Raw genomic sequence first — 18,774 nt, forward strand, 5'->3', positions numbered from 1 at the left:
ATCCACTCACCTCAGCCTCCCAAAGCGTGGGATTACAGGTTGAGCCACTGAGCCCGGCTTATTTTTTTTTTTTTTTTATCAATGTAAATCTTTATTTCTCTGGGATAATTTTGCAAAACGACAATCATGGATCATATGGTAATTGTATATTTAGTTTTGTGAGAATCTGCCAAACTGTTCTCCAAAGTGACTGTAGCATTTAACATGTCCATCAGCAATCAGTGAATTATCTTTTTTTTCAAATTCTTATCAACATTTGGAATTGCCATTATTTGTTTAGTTATTTGTTAGTCATTTTAAATAGGTTGGTAGTGATATCTCATTATAGTTTTAATTTGAATTTCCCTGATAACTAATAATGCCCAGCATCATTCCATGTGCTTATTTGTCTACCATACTATTCTAAATGTTCCCATTGATTCTTAAATACTTATGACGGGGAACCCAAAAAAACTTGGATTATTTTTGGAGGGCAGGCACCTAGTTGTACAGGCTACTTCTGCTAAGTAAGTGTTCTAGAAACCCACTATCCAATAAGTTATCAACTAGCATTGTTGTGTGTGGTTGCATTTGACTCCAGTTAATTTTTTTGAGGATTCTTTCAACATGTTTCTCCATTTCATGATGGATGATTTACAAGCGAGCCTACCCATATCACGTTGAGTGTTCAGTAGTTTTTGAACTAAAACAGCGTGACTCCCATGACCTACCCTCCCTGTTCACCTGATCTAACCCAGAGCGGCTTTTTTGTTTGTTTGTTTCCCCATTGAAAGAAGTCCTCAGAGGGAAGCATTTTGTCAGTGTGGAAGAGGTGAAACAAAGAACTGCAGAAGCACTAAAAGGCTTCAAAGTTGATGAGTTCAAAACTGTTTTGAGCAGTGGAAAAAAACATTTCATAGGTGTATTGCATCAAACAGAGAGTACTTTGAAGGTGGCTGAAGTTTATATATGTTAGAATAAATACACAGTTTTTTTATAAATAAATTTCGAGTTTTTCCCCCTTGTATATTACTTATCCAAAGCTATAACTTTGATCAGAGTTTCCTAATTAAGAAAATTTATAGGTTCCTATTGCTGTGAAAGAAAGATCTCAAATCTCAGCCTGACTTTCAAGCTAATAATCGGCTCTCATAATTCTTTTCAGCATTGATGATTAACTGTTCAAATATGTAGCTAACGCAATAAAGTCAAGAGAATATCTATACAGGTTTGCAGCCAAAAGTGTAGGAAGCAGGATGAGGTAAAGAATGTGATTTCTCAACATATGCTACCTTACAGTTCCCAGGGATGATGTATATATCTATTGATTTAAAAAACAAAACAAAACATTCTTACTGACTTAAGGATATTAAATTTTATAGTTGATGCCCTTTCATTACTGTATGTTGCATTGCTTCAATATTTGCTATTAAGTATTCCCAAAACATTTCTCAGCTGTATTTTTTCCAAAACTACCTTACCAATCAACTAACTTTTAATAAATAAACACGAGAAAATAGGGAAAATTAGTGACTGGATGTTCACGTTTTTAAAGACTACAAATGTATGATATGTTAAAATTATAATCATGCCTCATACCGAACCTAATTGTTTTTTACCTAGTGCTGAAAAAACGAACTAGTATGAGATAGGGACAGTATCCTCTAAATTCTTCATTTTCATCTGAATTAATATAATTAATGATACTATGTATGCTCTTAGGGTAAACAAAAGGGTAGACAATATAAAAATTGATAAATTACTTTGTATTAGAAATAGTTCACAAATTAATCAGGGCATGTGAAATAGTCAAGAATTAAACCACATCAAGAACTTTAGAAAATGTTGCAAATTTAGAACATAATAATACTAAATAAAATGTGTTATTTAAATCTTTTCTTGCAACTCCTTTATTTAACTGCCTATTATACAAAAAATCTAATTTCAGTGGACACTAGACAAAATCATAGAATATGAATGTTTGTGATTTGACATTACTTATAAAATATTTTCATAAAATGCATAAATTTATAGTATTTAAAAATTTTAAATACCATTAGAAATTATTTTAATACAAGATATTGAACCATACATAAGTATTTAATTTTAGCATATTATTAAATTAGATCTTGAAAATCATTAAAAGTGAAGAATTTGACACTACCAAAATCCCTTGTTTTTTTCTCAGATTTAGTACTTTGGCCTGTCTGAAGTTGGTCTAACTTTACTTCTACCTCTGATTAACTATTCCTTCTTCCTCTATACCCATATATCTGAGAGCTCCCAAACTGACACATTGAGAGTAGAAAGATTTATTAGAGTCAGATTAGAAGGGCTTTCAAATGCTAGACTGAGCTTTGGGGATTTTCTTCCAAAGGTAATAGGAATTTCTTAACTTTTTTTTAATCATAAACACAAGACCAAAGTGATACTTTTGGATATTTATTATTAGTACATAGAAGGAAGAGGAAACACTTAAAACACTATAAACTATATTCCAGCACTTTGATTATACAGTTTTGAATCAAACAGGTGAGTGTTGGATGGAAAGAAGTGATGCATGGGGAAAAAACATAAAAGAGACACAAAAATATTTGGTAATTAATGAATTGGTAGAGGTTAGGAAAAATTCAGTGGTAGTTGAACCAGAAATAGATCAAATGAATTTAGCTTGTTGGTTTGACTTATGTTTATTTGTTGATGTGTTTTTGTTAATAACCTTGTGTGTGATAGGGGGTGTGGAATAAGGGTCAAGTTTAAACATGTTTATTTTTATGTGACAATAAAATCCACATAAAGTGAAAACAGTCTGTAATAAAAAAAATAGAGTGATGCTTTGGAGAGAAATAAGAGTTGGACATAAACATTTGTGACCCTTCAGCTGACAGTTGCTACCTGATACAATGAACACAGAAGTACCTAGCAGAGGGAGAAAGAAAGAAAGAGAGGGAACTTGAAAGAAAGAAGAGGAGAGAAAAGGAGGAGAGAAGTGAGGAGGATCAGGAGTGAGACTATGTCAAGAATCACTCACACACAAAATGTGGGAAGAGAATGTGGAACCAACAGAACTGACAAAGCAGTGCTTCAGAAAGGGACAATGACAAACAGCTTGTCTTGTATCACAGAAAACAAGAGAAGGGGAGTTCAAGTTTAAGGTACATACTCAACAAGTTCAAAGTCCTTACTATGGTGCAGGGTAAGTTTAGTGGAGAAGTAATTAGTGCATGTAGTAAATATCATACCTTGCATAGAATTCACAGACAGAAGAAAAAAAGTGTCAGAGAGAATTCAATAATAATGTTGACTCTTAGAAGATTAAGTTGGTAGAATAATTTGTGTTCCTCTGGGTATATTCCCAGTAAAGGGATTGCTGGATTATATGGAAGGTCAATTTGTAGTTCTTTCAGAAATCGCCACACTGTCTTCCAAAGAGGCTGTACTAGTTTGCATTCCCACCACTCATGTTTGTTACACCTTTGTTCACAATAGCAAAAACATGGAACCAACCATGCCGCCCATTGAAGCTGAACTGAATAAAAAAATGTGGTACATATACACAATGGAATACTATGCAGCCATAAAGAAGGGCAAACACATGGACTTCACAGCAACTTGGATGAATTTACAGTCAATCATATTCAGTGATCTATCACAGAAACAAAAAACATATATTCTCACTTATAAGTTGACCTTGAACAGTTCTCATAATACTATAAGAAAGGGATTGGCAGTAGTGGGAAACTGCTAGGGGAGGGGGGTGGGATTGTCAGTTGAGGGAAACTACCAGGGGAGGGAGGGGCACACTTTATCAACAAGGGTATCTGCATAATGAATGTTTGTATACCGAACCCTGAATTGTACCCCACATTTTTAAAATAAAAAAATTAACAAAAAAAGCAGATGAAGTTGGTTCTAGATAGTTCTGTCAAGATGCTGACAAATATGAAAGAATAAGTAGAAATTTTATTTCCTATTTACTTAAGGCTGCCTGTATTTGAAACACACTGCTGAGTGTGTTCTCTTCTCTCTCTCTCTCTCTCTGTGTACACACACACACACACACACACACACACACACACACACACACACACACACACAATGCATATATTCTCAAATCTGAACAGAAATATAATGATCTAGGGAAATTATTCCTATTTAGATATTAAATAATTTTTTTGACTCAAACATATGATAAAAGTTATATCTGTTTTCAAATCCAGATTGGATACTAGTAAGTTTAAGTTTAAAAATGTATTTCTCCCTCAGACTTCTTAGTAGCAGAGAAGTGGCATATAAGGAAACAGAAATCCCGCCCAGATAGAGATCTTTGAAGGAGCTAGGTCTTGGAAGAGACAGAAGGGACTAGCTCTAAAAATGGAATTAGATAAATAGAAAGAAGGTTATGGAGTTATATTTAACCATGGAGTTCATAATTGATTACTGTTTTTTATTAATAAAGTTTAGCATTTCTACAATGTTGGAAGCAGAAATGGATTAGTATACTGAGAAAATGAGGAAGACTCATTACAGAGATTATTTTGCTAGGAAATTAATAATAAAAAATAAAAGCCATTCAAGCAGTAGTTGCAGCCTACTGAAAATAACATATAAGCTAAGTCTGCATGGTTTTTTTCTCCAGAAACAATGTGCTCACTGCCAAAAAGAGAGAAAGAGAAAAAAAAAGGTGATGGTAGAAGTAATATGAATTTAGAGATTAAAGAAGCACATATTGGTGAAAAGCTACTAGTCATTCATGGGGTAGTTTTTCCCTGCCCCATTTATACCGTATTCCAGTATAAATTTCTGATGACAGATCTCAGCATCAAAGAATAGGAGAAAATACACTGTAAACGCCATTGAATTGAAAAAAGGGAGTAGGTCAGAGCATTGATTTATAATGTGTTACTCAAGACAGTTGTTAATAATACTGGGATCTGAATACTGGTCAGAAATGTTTGAAAACGTAGATCAGTGTAAAAGGGTGGACAAAGATTCAGCCAATTTCGGTTAGAAAGGATAAAGTGACTTGAATAAAAAGGGAACTGTTTCCTGATCCAGAATTATTGGTAAGCCAAAATCTGGTAAAGCGTTGTTAAAAACAAAATGTGGAAAGTATGGTTGCTATTAGTTTTAATGACTTATCATTTGATGTCATGGAGGTTAACTAGTGTTGCCTTGAAATTATCAAATTGATTATGTCATCAAACAAGAAGCACAGTAGGCATTTTACTGAGGGATTCTTGAAAACATTATTAAAGTTTATGTTACTCTTTGAGTTTTTTATTTTAATTAAGATTAGTCAGCCAGGCTCAGTGACTCAGCTTGTAATCCTGTGCCTTGGGAGGCTGGGGTGAGTGGATTGCCTGAGCCCGCGGGTTCGAGACCCGCCTGGGCAAATTGGCGAGACCTCATGTCTACAATGAATCAAAAAATTAGCCGGATGTGGTAGTACGTGCCTGTAGTTCCAGCTGTTCGGAAGGCTGAGGCGGAAGGATCGCCGGAGCCCACCGGGTCGAGGCTGCGGTGGCCAGGAGTGGTCACTGCACTCCAGTCTGGGCGACAGAGTGAGACTCCAATTCAAAAAAAAAAAAAAACAACCCAAAAAACTATTTTATCTAAATCTATGTATTTAAAATAAAGTGATGTATGTCTATGGGAAAAAAATCCTTTTGGAGTTAGTCACATTTTTTAATAGAGAACAGCATCATGCAAACTATAAAAATGTCAAATCTTATATACCTCACACCTCTTATTTAGATTGAAGTGTTTGAAGTCAAGAAAGAAGCTCCATTTTCACTTGTACACCTAAGGTCGCTAGAAGAAAACTATGGAAACAGTATGCATTCATTTTTTATAATGACAAGGAAATAATCAGTGACTTAGTGATGCTTTCAAATTTCTATTTGGAAAGTAAATGTTTTCTACTAAAGATGGCTTTTCAATTACACACTTTTGAGAGGAGATATTAGAAGGAAGTCTCAGCCAAGTGTGGGTGAATTGCTTAAACCATAAATTGATTACCGCCTATTAAGCGGCTTTTATTTTGAATGCATATGATCACTTTAACCACAAGCTCTATTTTCTGTGTTTTCTATCAGCAGTTGCAGCATCCAGTGATCAAAGCCAGATTCCTATAATTGCCGTGTCTGTGACAGTGGGAGTCATTTTGTTGGCAGTGGTTATCGGCTTCCTCCTCAGTGGAAGGTAAGAGAGGAAAGCTGTGATTCTGAACTTTTGCAGCTGATCTCTTGCTCACCTTGATCTGACCATTTGGCTGTTAAGCACATCCCAAAACAAATCAGACAAGCAATATATCAGTAGACAACCTCAATATATGATGCATTTTCTAAGCCTTGTCTTGTACATGTCATTGCTAATATTTAAGCACATAATTTCTTTTTTTAGGTATGTTTTCTTCACAAGAGTAGTATTAACATGTTATTGTTTATTCTGTTATTAATACAGTCATATATCTTTTTCTGATATAGTTTTATTTTTTTAATCTGGAATTATATTTCATTGCCTGCTTCAAGTTTAGTGTTTGGGTGGGGTTATGTCTTTGCCTAGTAGATTTTTGAGGAATAGGTCTGATAATTCCAGTTAGCCAACATTCTAACTTAACAGGGTAACGGATACAAAGTAGACATTTGGACAAACAAACTGCTTGGAAAATGACCAAATCTTTTCACTGACTGCTTTTATTTTCAGCTTCTAAGTGATTTCAACCTGAATATGTCGTTCGTGGAATATATTGATTCAAAGTGTATTTTATTGAATGCAATATCAATGGATACATGAATATATATTACATATCTATAAACTTCATTTTAGACAAAAATAAAAGAGGGAGGATTTTCACTAAAAGCATTTGTAGGTGTTTTCTGACATTGAGCTGAGCATAACCAACCTTTCTGAAATAAAATAAATGAAACACGAATATGCTTTATTCCTGCAAAAAACATTTTCATTTAAAAAAAAAATCAGACCATTGTTAGAAGGAATATTTAGTAATGAGAACTGTCCACTCGAAAATTTATTTTCGTATTAGACCATTGTAGAATACTTAATGAAAGTCTTCATGGAAATATTTATTCTTGACAAAAATATGAAAATGCACGTAAGGTCCACACACACAAAAAAAAGACCAGGAAATCAATAGTATTGATTTTGTTACTGTTCTACTCTTTTATTGTTGACTCTTCAGCACTTATTCAATTCATAAATGTACAGAATTAAACGTTTTTCAATATACCCTATATGGTATTCTGAAAAGATATGACTATATTCTTAAATTATAGGGGTAATGTTTAATTTCATAAAATATCGATAATTCTTTTGAACATCATTTCATTATGTATGTGAAAATTCCATTTCTTCTAATTATTGTTCATGTAAGAGTGTTTGAAGTTTTCTTAAGAATATACATAGTAATTATTGCTTCCTATTCGTGTTAGAACAGCAGTTACACATTTTAAAATGTATAGCTGGGAGACAGTTTGTGTTCTGTTGTGGACAATTAAACCCGACACAGACATGGGGCTGGCTATCTAGCACCCCACTGATCTCTTCTCTCTGAAGTTACCTGGGGAGAATGTCCAATCTATGTTCCTGCTTTCTGGAAGATAAGCTGATTTCACCAGTCTTGCCATAAAAACTTTGCTCAGAATTTGATCCAGCAAGATAATCAAGTTGCATGAATTGTAACTACTAAAAATACTACCATGTGATAATGTGTCTTTTTCTTTACCCCAAAATGGTAGATAATATGTTTGCAGAACTAGTTTGTAATACCATTTCTTTACTTTGAACTGAGATAAGAGTTGGTGTCTTCCTTTCTAATAAATCCAGTAATCATTAATTATATTTAGGAACATGGGGATTATAAGAAGATACTATTTTTGCTGAATTCATGCTTAGGATAAATGAATACAAACAGATAAAAGAACCAGTTCTAGAATTCAATGAATTTGTGTGTTTGTGAATTTATTAAAAGATACATATCATACATAGGAAATATATTATTATAGACTTAAAATAATATATTTATTTAACAAGTATTTATAGTGTGAATTTGCTGTGACATCTGTACCATTAGGCAAAATGTTTGAGAGAAAACTCAGTCGATCTACTATTTGGCAACTGAAGGATGGAATAGATTTAGTACATACACACACAATCATACACAGTCACACATACATATACATACAGCCATACACACACACATGAATTTCATATTACCTGAAATTGCTGTACAAGAAAAACTAAATTTTAGTGTAATGTCTTATATATACTGGAATCTCATTTATGCCCAAGAAACATACTTATTTTTCTACATAATTAAATTCAAGGCTTGGTAAGAAATTTTTAGATGTATTGTCTTATAAAAGTCTATTACTTTAAAAAATATCAACACCTTAACAATTAGTGCATTGTTTATTCATATTAAATTTCTTTCTTAACCCAATTTAATTTTCCAACACACTTAGTTTAGATTGTTGACACAAACAATTTGCAGTTGTAGAGATAACAAATTTCATCCAAAACCAATCGGAAGCTTATATTTTTTACAAGCAATTTTTTTTTTGCATAAAATTTTCATTACTTCATTTTGTCAAACCTACGTTCTCGAATTTCAAGTGGCATTTTTTTTGTATGATAGAAACATCTTTGGCCATGCACTCTTCATGGACAAATTATTTTATGTTTTTATTATGTAAATACACTTATCCCAAACTAAATAATATGATACTTGAAAACATTTTTTATCGCACTTAAGGCAATAAACATTGCAATTTTTGTCTGAATGAAGAAAATCTTATCCAGTCTATGTTACCTAGACTGTCCTGAATAAACTCAGTAAAGATTTATAAAATAAATAGAAAACTAAATGGAGAAATGTGGCCAGAACCTAACACAAATTTGGAAAGCTGTATTTAAGTACTACCAAATTATTTTTGAAAGGCTGACCTTAGAATAGTGTAAAGATGTTGAATTATATGTTTCTTTTTTCTCTCTGTGCCAAAATATTAATGAGCACATATACACACATAATGACATTTAGACTACTTTCTCACTTTGAACTTACTCTCTTTTATTATTTTTTCATCTCTTAAACATGATATTGTAACAAATATTTGTTTCTAGTAAATATATATTTTAATTGAAAAAATTTTGACTCCTCTGTGATTATATAAATTAATTTTATTTTGATATATTGCAAAATATTAGCATTGCTTGTATGTGATATTCATTGGTGATTTATATCATGACTTGGACCTAGCAGAAAATATATCCTGAAGATCCACATTTGCTGAAATTTTGTATTATTATGCAGACCAAAGGGGGAAAAATACTGTATATAATGACACGATGAATGTTATGAGAATAATTTATTTTAAAGAAAAAAATGAACTTTTAAATTCTAAAATTTAATCAAGGATGAAAAAGTAATCATATAGAGACTCTTTAATTTTTTTCAGGCTTAAGTTGATTATTTAGAAATCTCGTAAAATCTTCCTGCCTAGACACAATTTAAAATTATAATATAAAGCATCAATCTTGGGAGGAGTTCTTTTAAAAAAGGGTAATAAATTATAATTTGTAGAATTCTTGACAATTTACAAATGTGTTATTTTTTTTAAAGATATTAAGTATTCTACAGGGCATTTTCTGTATAGTTCAAACTCTTTTTACTTGTTCCCAATAATCCTTAAATGTACTTTTTGCATAAGATTATAAAACAATTGACATGCTCTTAGCAAATTATGAGCCAATCATCCTCGGATGGATATAAATTAAGGTTCTTGATATGCAGAGCATATTGTTAATGTTCTTTAATCTTTCTGTTTTATTAGAAATGACATTGGATATTGAAAACTTTCTTATACCCTAATTTTAATGGTTTTTTCTCTGCTGTGTACTGTGTTTTAGATTTAAGTTGCTTAATTGTCCAGACTTTCATCAAAAATTGCCGTCTCCACAGGTTTCTAGTTAAATGTTTATAAAATTCTTTACTGTATAATTTTTACTCTTTTTCTTTCCTTTGAAGATGATCAAGGTTATTAAATTTTTCTCTGTGTCCCCCTTTCCAATCTAGGGTCTAAATTCTGAAAATTGGCTACTGGATACTTCAGAGTCTAATATAAATCTAAAAGTAACAGAATTTAGAAGTGTAGAAATACAAAGGAAAACATCCTTTGGTTTACAGAAACAATTCTTTTCTTTAAACCTTTCTCAGTATTGCTTTCTTGCGATTAAATTGTATTTTGAATAGTATATTTCTGGTCACGCATTCATCATGTTTTCCAAAATATAATTAAATTTCCAGAAAATTTCAGAATTTTACTTTTTGATTTTAAATGAATTCCACATGTACACTTAGAAGTACAAGACATACACACATATTACACAAATGTACTCTACCTATATTTGCACATATTTTTGCTTATACACACAAAAAAGGTAAAACTTTATGCCGTTTTAAAATTTAAAAGCTGAAAAACAGGAAGTAGCTCTTGAGAAGAAGAAGAAAGATTCCTTTATATTGCTTGGCCTTAGATATGGCTTTAAGGCTTTTCACATTGATTTTCATGCCATGATGTTCCTGAGATGATAAATTTAGTTTGAAGGGTAACTTAATGCCTATTAAAAAGATTATTTTCTGAGCAAAAGATCTTCCCTTGTTTGTACTGGTCATGTTCAAGTCCTGTGCCTGGATATAAAATTGTTAAATCCTATTTTCCTTCATCTTCTATTACACAATTGAAGCTCAATCCATTTAAAATATCTCATCGTTTTCTGAGGCAAAAATAATTCTTCAGAAGCCAGTTGATATTGTATTTAGAGGCTAGCTTATCAAAATCAAGACACTGAAAACACATCAGAAACTTAGAAAAACAAATAGATTTATACAAAACATTGTTTCAGATTATTTGTTACTTGAAAATAGCATAAAAATTTAGCCTTTTGTACTTTTGTACCAATATCTTAAACACAAAAGGTTGTAAATAACATCTTCACAATTATCCATTATAAGCATTTCTTGAGCACTTACTACACATAAACACCAAGATAAGTCCAGGGCATGTGATACAAAAAGACAATGTCTTTTTCTCAGAATGTTTCCACTTTTATTTTAGTTGCCTGATAAGTAGACACAATTTCATAAAACAGAATTACAACAGTTAGGGATAAAGAGAAGAATTTACAATAAATTTGGATTTATTCCCATTGTGATAACTTTTTCATTTGTTATGATTCATTAATCCAAATACTATTTGAATTTTGGATACATGCCTGGCACATTTCATATGTTAGCAAAAGCAATGGCTAGAGGGTAAAATCTTCTGAACTTAGAAACTTTTTTTCAAGCTAATTTGGAACCAAATAAAATAATTTGCAAGAGTTTTTTTAATGCAACTATTTAAATCAAACAAGTACAGCAACTCTGCCTGCAGAGTTCTATCTGCATCTGCTATCAAAGCATCTGCATCTGCTATCAAAGCATCATAGTTTCTTAGGTGAGTACTTCTTAGAGGGTATAAAATATTACAAAACCATCAGAGATGACAGTTTACCGAATAAAAGTAACATAGCAATAATATTGATAATAAAAAGTATACTGCTGTCTGACATGAATTACACACTATCTCCTACTAGGTACCGTTCTAAAGGTTTCACTTGTAATATCTCACAACAACACTATCACAACAGTAATAGATAAATTATCTTCTAGCTGTTTCTTGAACATCATGAAAAGGGTCTTGCCTTAAGTTTTTTGCACTGACTTTTCTTGCTGCCTAAGACTCCCTTCCTCCAGAGAACCACATGACCTCTTTCTTATTTCATTCAAGTCTTGTTCTCTCTGCCAAGCAGAATGAATGACCCATGATTCCCTCTTCTGCATAATATATCTGGTTTTTTTTTATAATACTTATTGGAGTTGTATACCCCACACATATTTCTCTTGTTGAGTTTTAGTCCATCTCCATTACTAGAATAGGATACACAATGGTAGGAATTTTATCTGTGATTTTTTTTTCCCTCTGAAAAAGTTTCCAGAACATAAATTATTGTATACAGCTAGTGAGTAAGGGCCTAGGACTTGGATCCAAGCTCTAACATTAGGCACTTTGGTCTTCCCTATAGAACTTTTCCATGACTTGTGATCATTCGACTTCTAAACTCTTGTGTGCAAGCCTCTGGTTCTCCACTACTAAAAATAATAGCATTTAAAAATTCTCTCAGCCAGGCTCGGTGGCTCAGCCTGTAAGCCCAGCGCTTTGGGAGGCTGAGATGAGTAGATTGCCTGAGCCCGTGGGTTTGAGACCCGCCTGGGCAACTTGGCGAGACCTCATCTCTAAAATTAAAAAAAAAAAAAAAAAAAAAAAAAATTAGCCAGGCATGGTAGCGCACACCTGTAGTTCCAGCTACTAGAAGAATGGGGCGGAAAGATCGCCGGAGCCCAGCAGGTCGAGGCTGCGGTGGTCGAGAGCAGCCACTGCACTCCAGTCTGGGTGACAGAGTGAGACTCCAACTCAAAAACAAAAACAAAACTCTCCAAACAGATCAGTAATATGGATAAAGTATCTCCTAGAAATTTATGTCTGTGATATATTGATATTAAAGGAAATTTCTAAAAACACATTGCATTTTAGTGAATTCTTCTCTTACTGGGCAAATTTTACCTGGTAAATTGTATCTATTATAAAATCACACACTTCAAATGTTAATAACTTTATCACCATTCCTGATTTTGTGAAATGATTCATTTCACTTCTGTGTACCCTTAAAGCTGCCTTTTCTCACTGAAATAGTTTTAATTCTTTTTTTTTTTTTTTGAGTTGGAGTCTCACTCCGTGGCCCAGACTGGAGTGTAGTGGCCACTGCTGGCCACGGCAGCCTCGACCCACTGGGCTCCGGCAATCCTTCCATCTCAGCCTTCCAGGTAGCTGGAATTACAGGCACGTGCTACCACACCCGACTAACTTTTGATTTATTGTAGAGATGAGGTCTTGCCAAGTTGCCCAGGTGGGTCTCGAATCCGCGGGCTCAATCCACTCACCTCGGCCTCCCAAAGTGCTGGAATTACAGGCTGAGCCACCGAACCCGGTTTAATTCATTATTTAATACGTTGATCTCTCCAGTAGATACATGTTAATCTTGAACACACAGAATATATTGCAGTATTTATGTAAATGTTCAATGACAGTATGACTAAAGGAGTGGAGCTAGAGTTCAAGACTTGAACATATGCTTTCAACGACCATTCTAGAATTATCACTGTTTTTGTCTTGGACTTCTTTTTGCAAATGACAGAAGTCAAATTTAAAGTAGCTTAATATAAAATTAAATTATTGACCTTCTGCTGAAAAGTTTCAGAGATTACAAAAATACATCCAAAGTACAGGTACTGATAGATTCAGGTGTTAAAATGATGCTGCAATTCAGTTTGAGACACATCATTTAAGAATGCTCTTACACGACTATGATATTTAAAGACACAGATTAAAATGAAGTTATTGGGGAAAGCTCTGGAGCACTGCAATATTGAGAGGTAGAGTGGAAGATCTGCCAAAGAAGGCTAAGAAGCAGTCGGCCATGATGTAGCAAGGGACCAGGCATTTATTGGATCACTGAAGGGGAATAGGCACTATATTGAACTTATTTCTGACTTTTAGGGCTCTTGCCCTAACACTCTCAGAGTTCATGTGGCACGGGCTTTGACAGAAATTTGATACCCAGTTCCAGAGAGGAAATCAATTCGTAGTTCTGGGAACTTAACTGAGAAGAAGATGGAGAAATTATGCTGTATGACCCAGCATGGTAGGAGCTCACATCTGAACCTGAAGATAAGGTCAGTTTCATAAAAAGCACAATAACTGAGAGTGAGGAAAAAGGATGTCTTTCTGTACCTTTTTTGTGTCCTCCATCTGCTTGGAACAAGCTTCCTACCATCTCTCAATATTTGAACCTTATCTACATGTCACGACCACTCTTCTTATGATAAAGCCTTCCTGAATTCCTTTAGTCAAAGCGTTCTCTCCTTTGATATAACAGAACAATATATCAGTAGTTTTCATATGATTTAACACTTTCAACCACAAATCATAAGACATTGTGTAAATATCTCCTCTCATCTTTCTGCCAGTAAGTATTTGGAGGATAATGACTTCTGTGGCTGTCCCACAGAACATAATTGAATACATGATGTTATTGAATTACAGATGAGCTGTGCATCAATCTCCATTTGAAGTTCTTTGTCTATTTATTTCTACTAATGTTGATAGTTTGAGAAGTAGAAAATGAAAAATAGTAATATCCCTAAAATAAACATAATAGAATGAATGCCCAATCCATAAATATGCCTTTTTCCCTAAATAATAAAACTTTTGATGTCATCATAAAATAAATGCAACAATTTCAAGAAGTATTGCATAGGAGTTAAGAAATCTTCACTAGCTTGTGATTTAATTGATTTGACATTTGAACATGCTAATGCCAATGTCATGATGCATCTGGTGATATCAAGCAACAATAGTTTTTATAAATAATAATGTAAGTCAGCATTTCTATATTTCTCCTGCTTCTTTTCAGGTTAGAGTCATCATGGATGCATTACTTTTTTGACATCTATGACATAACTAGGTTTATATTGTCTCAGAACTTGATGAGATTTACTAAGAAAAACAAATTATATGAAAATATTTTTAATCCAATATCATTTTATTTTAAAATGATGATACATAGGAAAATCTTTGTAATCACACATGTAATCACTGATTTTAGAAATGAGCCCATTAAAAGTAAGTTTCAGTGACTTTTGAATTAGGAATAGATGTGACTTTATAAAACTATAACAAATCCAGACATGTGTATTGATTTAATATCTGAGAGTTGTTATCCCTTCTATTTTCTCATGATTACATGCTTTTCTTCTTCAAAGGCTCAGAATAAAAATAATTAGAGAGCAGATCATAATTTATTAATAACCGACAAATAAGGATTAGGGCAGAGAAATGCCAGGAAGACAAGGAACATAGCAACAACTAATTGCCCACTGTGGGAAGTAAATCATCCTAGGAAACTGAACCTAAGAGGGTTACTGACTCAATTGCTCAACATTATTGAATATCTCACTTGCAATTTCTCACAGATCAAACATGTAAATATCGCTACAATTCTCAGGAAGTTATATTAAGGCAAAGTTATGAAAGGAAAAACTCAATCGTACTGGAGATAGGAGGATTAATATCATTGACTTGCAATGATGTAAATTATTTTAGTAAAAATCTGGTGACTCTTAGATTTCACCTATTATGGCACAAAGAGCAAGTCAAAAGCCTAACCACAAGAGCAAAATATACTTTTGTCTAAAACTCCATTTGCTTGAAGCTCCATTTCTACAAGAATGCGATCCCCATCTGAAATAGAGATCAAGCTGGTGTGCCGGAAGACTCCGTGTCCTGATGGTAGACCCTGCTAGGTTTCTAGGAATTTAACCACATCTTTCAGAGCTCACAATAACCCAGGCTCTCACAGGAATCTGATACCCAGCTCCACAGCGAAAATCAATAGCTCTGCCCTATTCCAAAGGGTAGAACATCTATTCAACAGCAATGAAAAAAAATTAGTTAATGTCCTAAGTCATGACTAAATGATTTTAAATACTAGCTAAAAGCCACATTTATTCAAGATCTATACTCTTAAAGGCTTTGTATGAACCAGGAAAAAAAAAAACATATTTCTAATAGAATGGCAACTCAGTGTCAAACAGCTGATTTTTTGTTGTTGTTGTTATGCCATGAGGAAGGACTGACTTTAGGTAAGCTAATGGCTGTGATAGTTACAGTGCTACAAGGCATATTATATCCCAATTATCTTACTTACCGAATTTATTTTACTATCTCTCACTCCTTGCTTCTCTCATTATTTTTTACTTTTCTAACTTTCTAATCTGGCAGAAAAATGACATGCTTTTATGTATTAGAAATCTGTCAGGTATTTGCTCTCAATCTTCTGTACACATCATCTGATTCTATTGTAGTCATTCGTATCACAAAGAAGAATTTCAGCTGGTTTAGTTATTATTTTGAGACTCTTTTCTTTTCTTTTTTGAGCTGGAGTCTCACTTTGTCGCTCACACTGGAGTGCAGTGGCACGCTCATGGCCACAGCAGCCTCAACCAGATCACCGCTGGGCTCAGGTGATCTTCCTGCCTCAGCCTCTAAATAGCTGGAACTACAGGCACATGCTACCACACCTGGCTGATTTTTTGATTTATTGTAGAGACTCAAGTTGCCCAGGCTGGTCTCGTCAAGTTGCCCAAGCTGGTCTCGAAAACTTGGGCTCAGGAAATCCTCTCACCTTGGCCTCCCAGTTTGCTGGGATTATAGACTTGAGCCACCGTGTCCAGCTATTTTGTGACTCTTGCTGTTGTTGCTGCTGTTGTTGCTATAAAAAAACCTGTTATCTTTTCTCCTGTGTGCAAGGTTTGATGGTGGGATCTGAATATTCCTAATGGTCATTGATTGTTTGTTGATTTCTTATTCTGTATTTCTTTCATGTGATGGTCAGTCAGGTGACCACAAGAAGATACACAGTAGAGGATCAGGTGCAAAGTGTATTGTACTCACAGGTCCTAGAAACAAAAGGTGTGGCACGCTGTGCAGGGCGATAAGAGGAACAACAGATTTTAGTCAGAAAAAAGAAGACAAGAGGGAGTTTCCCCTCATTCCTGAGTCCAGACCTGAGCCTTAATTGAGACTTCTGTGGGAAAGTCAAGGCAGAACAGGGTAAATAGTTTTGGTTCGATCAGCTAATTCAAATAATTCTAGCAGACTTTGGGATTATAAGGGAGGTTCTCTAGTTGTATGGAACCTGGACCTGGGGTGATTATTGCCTCCTGAGATGTAAGTTTCTATTTTGGTTAGTTTCCATTACCCAGGCTGAGTCCTTTGCCACCTTTGAGAATTGGCCAGTCCTGGAAGGGGCAGTCTCTCTCTAGCTGGGGAGATTTTCAAGATGTCAAAAAACCCTAGTATACAGAAGGTTAAAATTATAGAAATAGAGAGTTCTCCTGAAGCAAGATAGATTGAAGGGCAAGAAATATTGTTGAAAGTTTATTGTCTTTTTATTTTTTGTAAATCTCCTTTCAACATCTTTCCTTCCATTTTTGGAAGACAAGATCTCATCAAGTTGACAAGGTGAGACCTCCCCTGGTGGGAATCAAAAAAACCTCTGTTTCTTAGGCTATTTTTAGACTGACTTTATAATCCTCTTTAGAGTTCCTCCAAACTGTCAATTCTGAAGAGTCAATATTCCTATGTTCCTCACAAGCATCTCGTGTCCACCTCCAAGTGTTCTCTATGCTTCTGACATTGGGGGATACTAGTTCTTCTCTAACACTGCTATGCCTACTGCATTTGATTTTCCTAAACGAAAGGTATTAGCCCTTGGTTAAAACTGATTCTATCCATAGATGATGCACAGGTCTTGCTAACATTGAAAACAAACATACAAACAAAAAATTCCATTATCCATGTTTAGTTTCAATTTCAATCATGCAGCTTTTATTGTTTAATATTTTGTTTCATACTTTGATTGTTTAATAGTTTTATGGTTTTATATAAAGAGATATCCATTTCAATATATGGTTAAGTATTGCACATATGAATATAAAAGATAATAATATACAATTACAGAGCAAATAATTGAACAAATACCTTAAAATATGTAGCCAGGCTCGGTGGCTCAACCTGTAATCCCGCGCTTTTGGGAGGCTGAGGTGAGTGGATTGCCTGAGCCCGCGGGTTCGAGACCCCCCTGGGCAGGCGAGACCTCATCTCTACAATAAATCAAAAAATCAGCTGGGTGTGGTAGTGCATGCCTGTAATTACAGCTACTTGGAAGGCTGAGGCCGAAGGATCGCCGGAGCCCAGCAGGTCGAGGCTGCGGTGGACGGGAGCGGCCACTGCACTCCAGTCTGGGAGACAGAGTGAGACTCCAACTCAAAAAAAAAAAAATGTAATAAGTAGCTGGATTTGGTGGTGCATGCCTGTAGTTCCAGCTACTTGAAAGACTGAGGCAGAAGGATCACCTGAGTCCAGCAGGTTGAGGCTGTGTTGGCCATGAGTGTGCCACTGCACTGCAGACTGGGTGACAGAGTGAGACTGCAACTCAGAAAACAACACACACACTCATACACACAAAAACATGTAATAAGATAAGATGAAGTCAAATACTTTTTATATTATTATTGATTTTTCCAAGATATATTGAAATTTTACCACAAATCATCAAGGCTACTATTGTTCAAGAGATCTTCAGATATTCCAGTACCACGGTGCTACTTTTTTTAAGGATGCAAAGATCAGTGTAACTATTTGAACAATATAGATAATAAATTTGTGCAGTTATTCTTACTTTCTTAATTTGCAAAAAGTAAAATTATAAGGAAATACCAATCTATAGTTTCAGTCTTCTTCAGAAAACTTTTAAGATGAAATCCAGCCACTTTAATGACAAATATCTATCTCATCATAACAAACATAATCTAAAATCAAACAAGATATCATCAAATCAGTGTGAATTCAATATTTACATCAGTAAAATTGAACATTATTTACATATGAATGTTGATGAACAAATATATAATAAACTAGTATTATATATTTGTATCACTTGCATATATATATATACAAATATGTATATATTGATTTGGATTTGGAGTCTCACTCTGTCGCCCAGACCGGAGTGCAGTGGCCACTCCCAGCCACCGCAACCTCGACCTGCTGG

At 34.2% G+C, this 18,774-nt stretch overlaps 1 protein-coding gene across 5 annotated transcripts in view; it reads left to right on the forward strand.

Moving 5' to 3' along the window:
* Nucleotides 1–18,774, forward strand: part of EPHA5 (EPH receptor A5) — a 363,799-nt gene that overhangs the window by 277,308 nt on the left and 67,717 nt on the right. For 3 of the 5 annotated variants that reach the window (XM_008060513.2, XM_008060515.2, XM_008060518.2), the window contains one exon: nt 6,078–6,183. In XM_008060513.2, coding sequence (XP_008058704.1) covers nt 6,078–6,183 — 106 coding nt within the window. The remainder of the gene's footprint in view (nt 1–6,077; nt 6,184–18,774) is intronic. The other 2 variants (XM_008060517.2, XM_008060514.2) reach the window with 1 other exon arrangement.

This window comes from Carlito syrichta, unplaced genomic scaffold, assembly GCF_000164805.1.
Source record: "Carlito syrichta isolate Samal-C Ts95f unplaced genomic scaffold, Tarsius_syrichta-2.0.1 Scaffold304638, whole genome shotgun sequence".
In the NCBI taxonomy this organism is placed as follows: domain Eukaryota; kingdom Metazoa; phylum Chordata; class Mammalia; order Primates; family Tarsiidae; genus Carlito; species Carlito syrichta.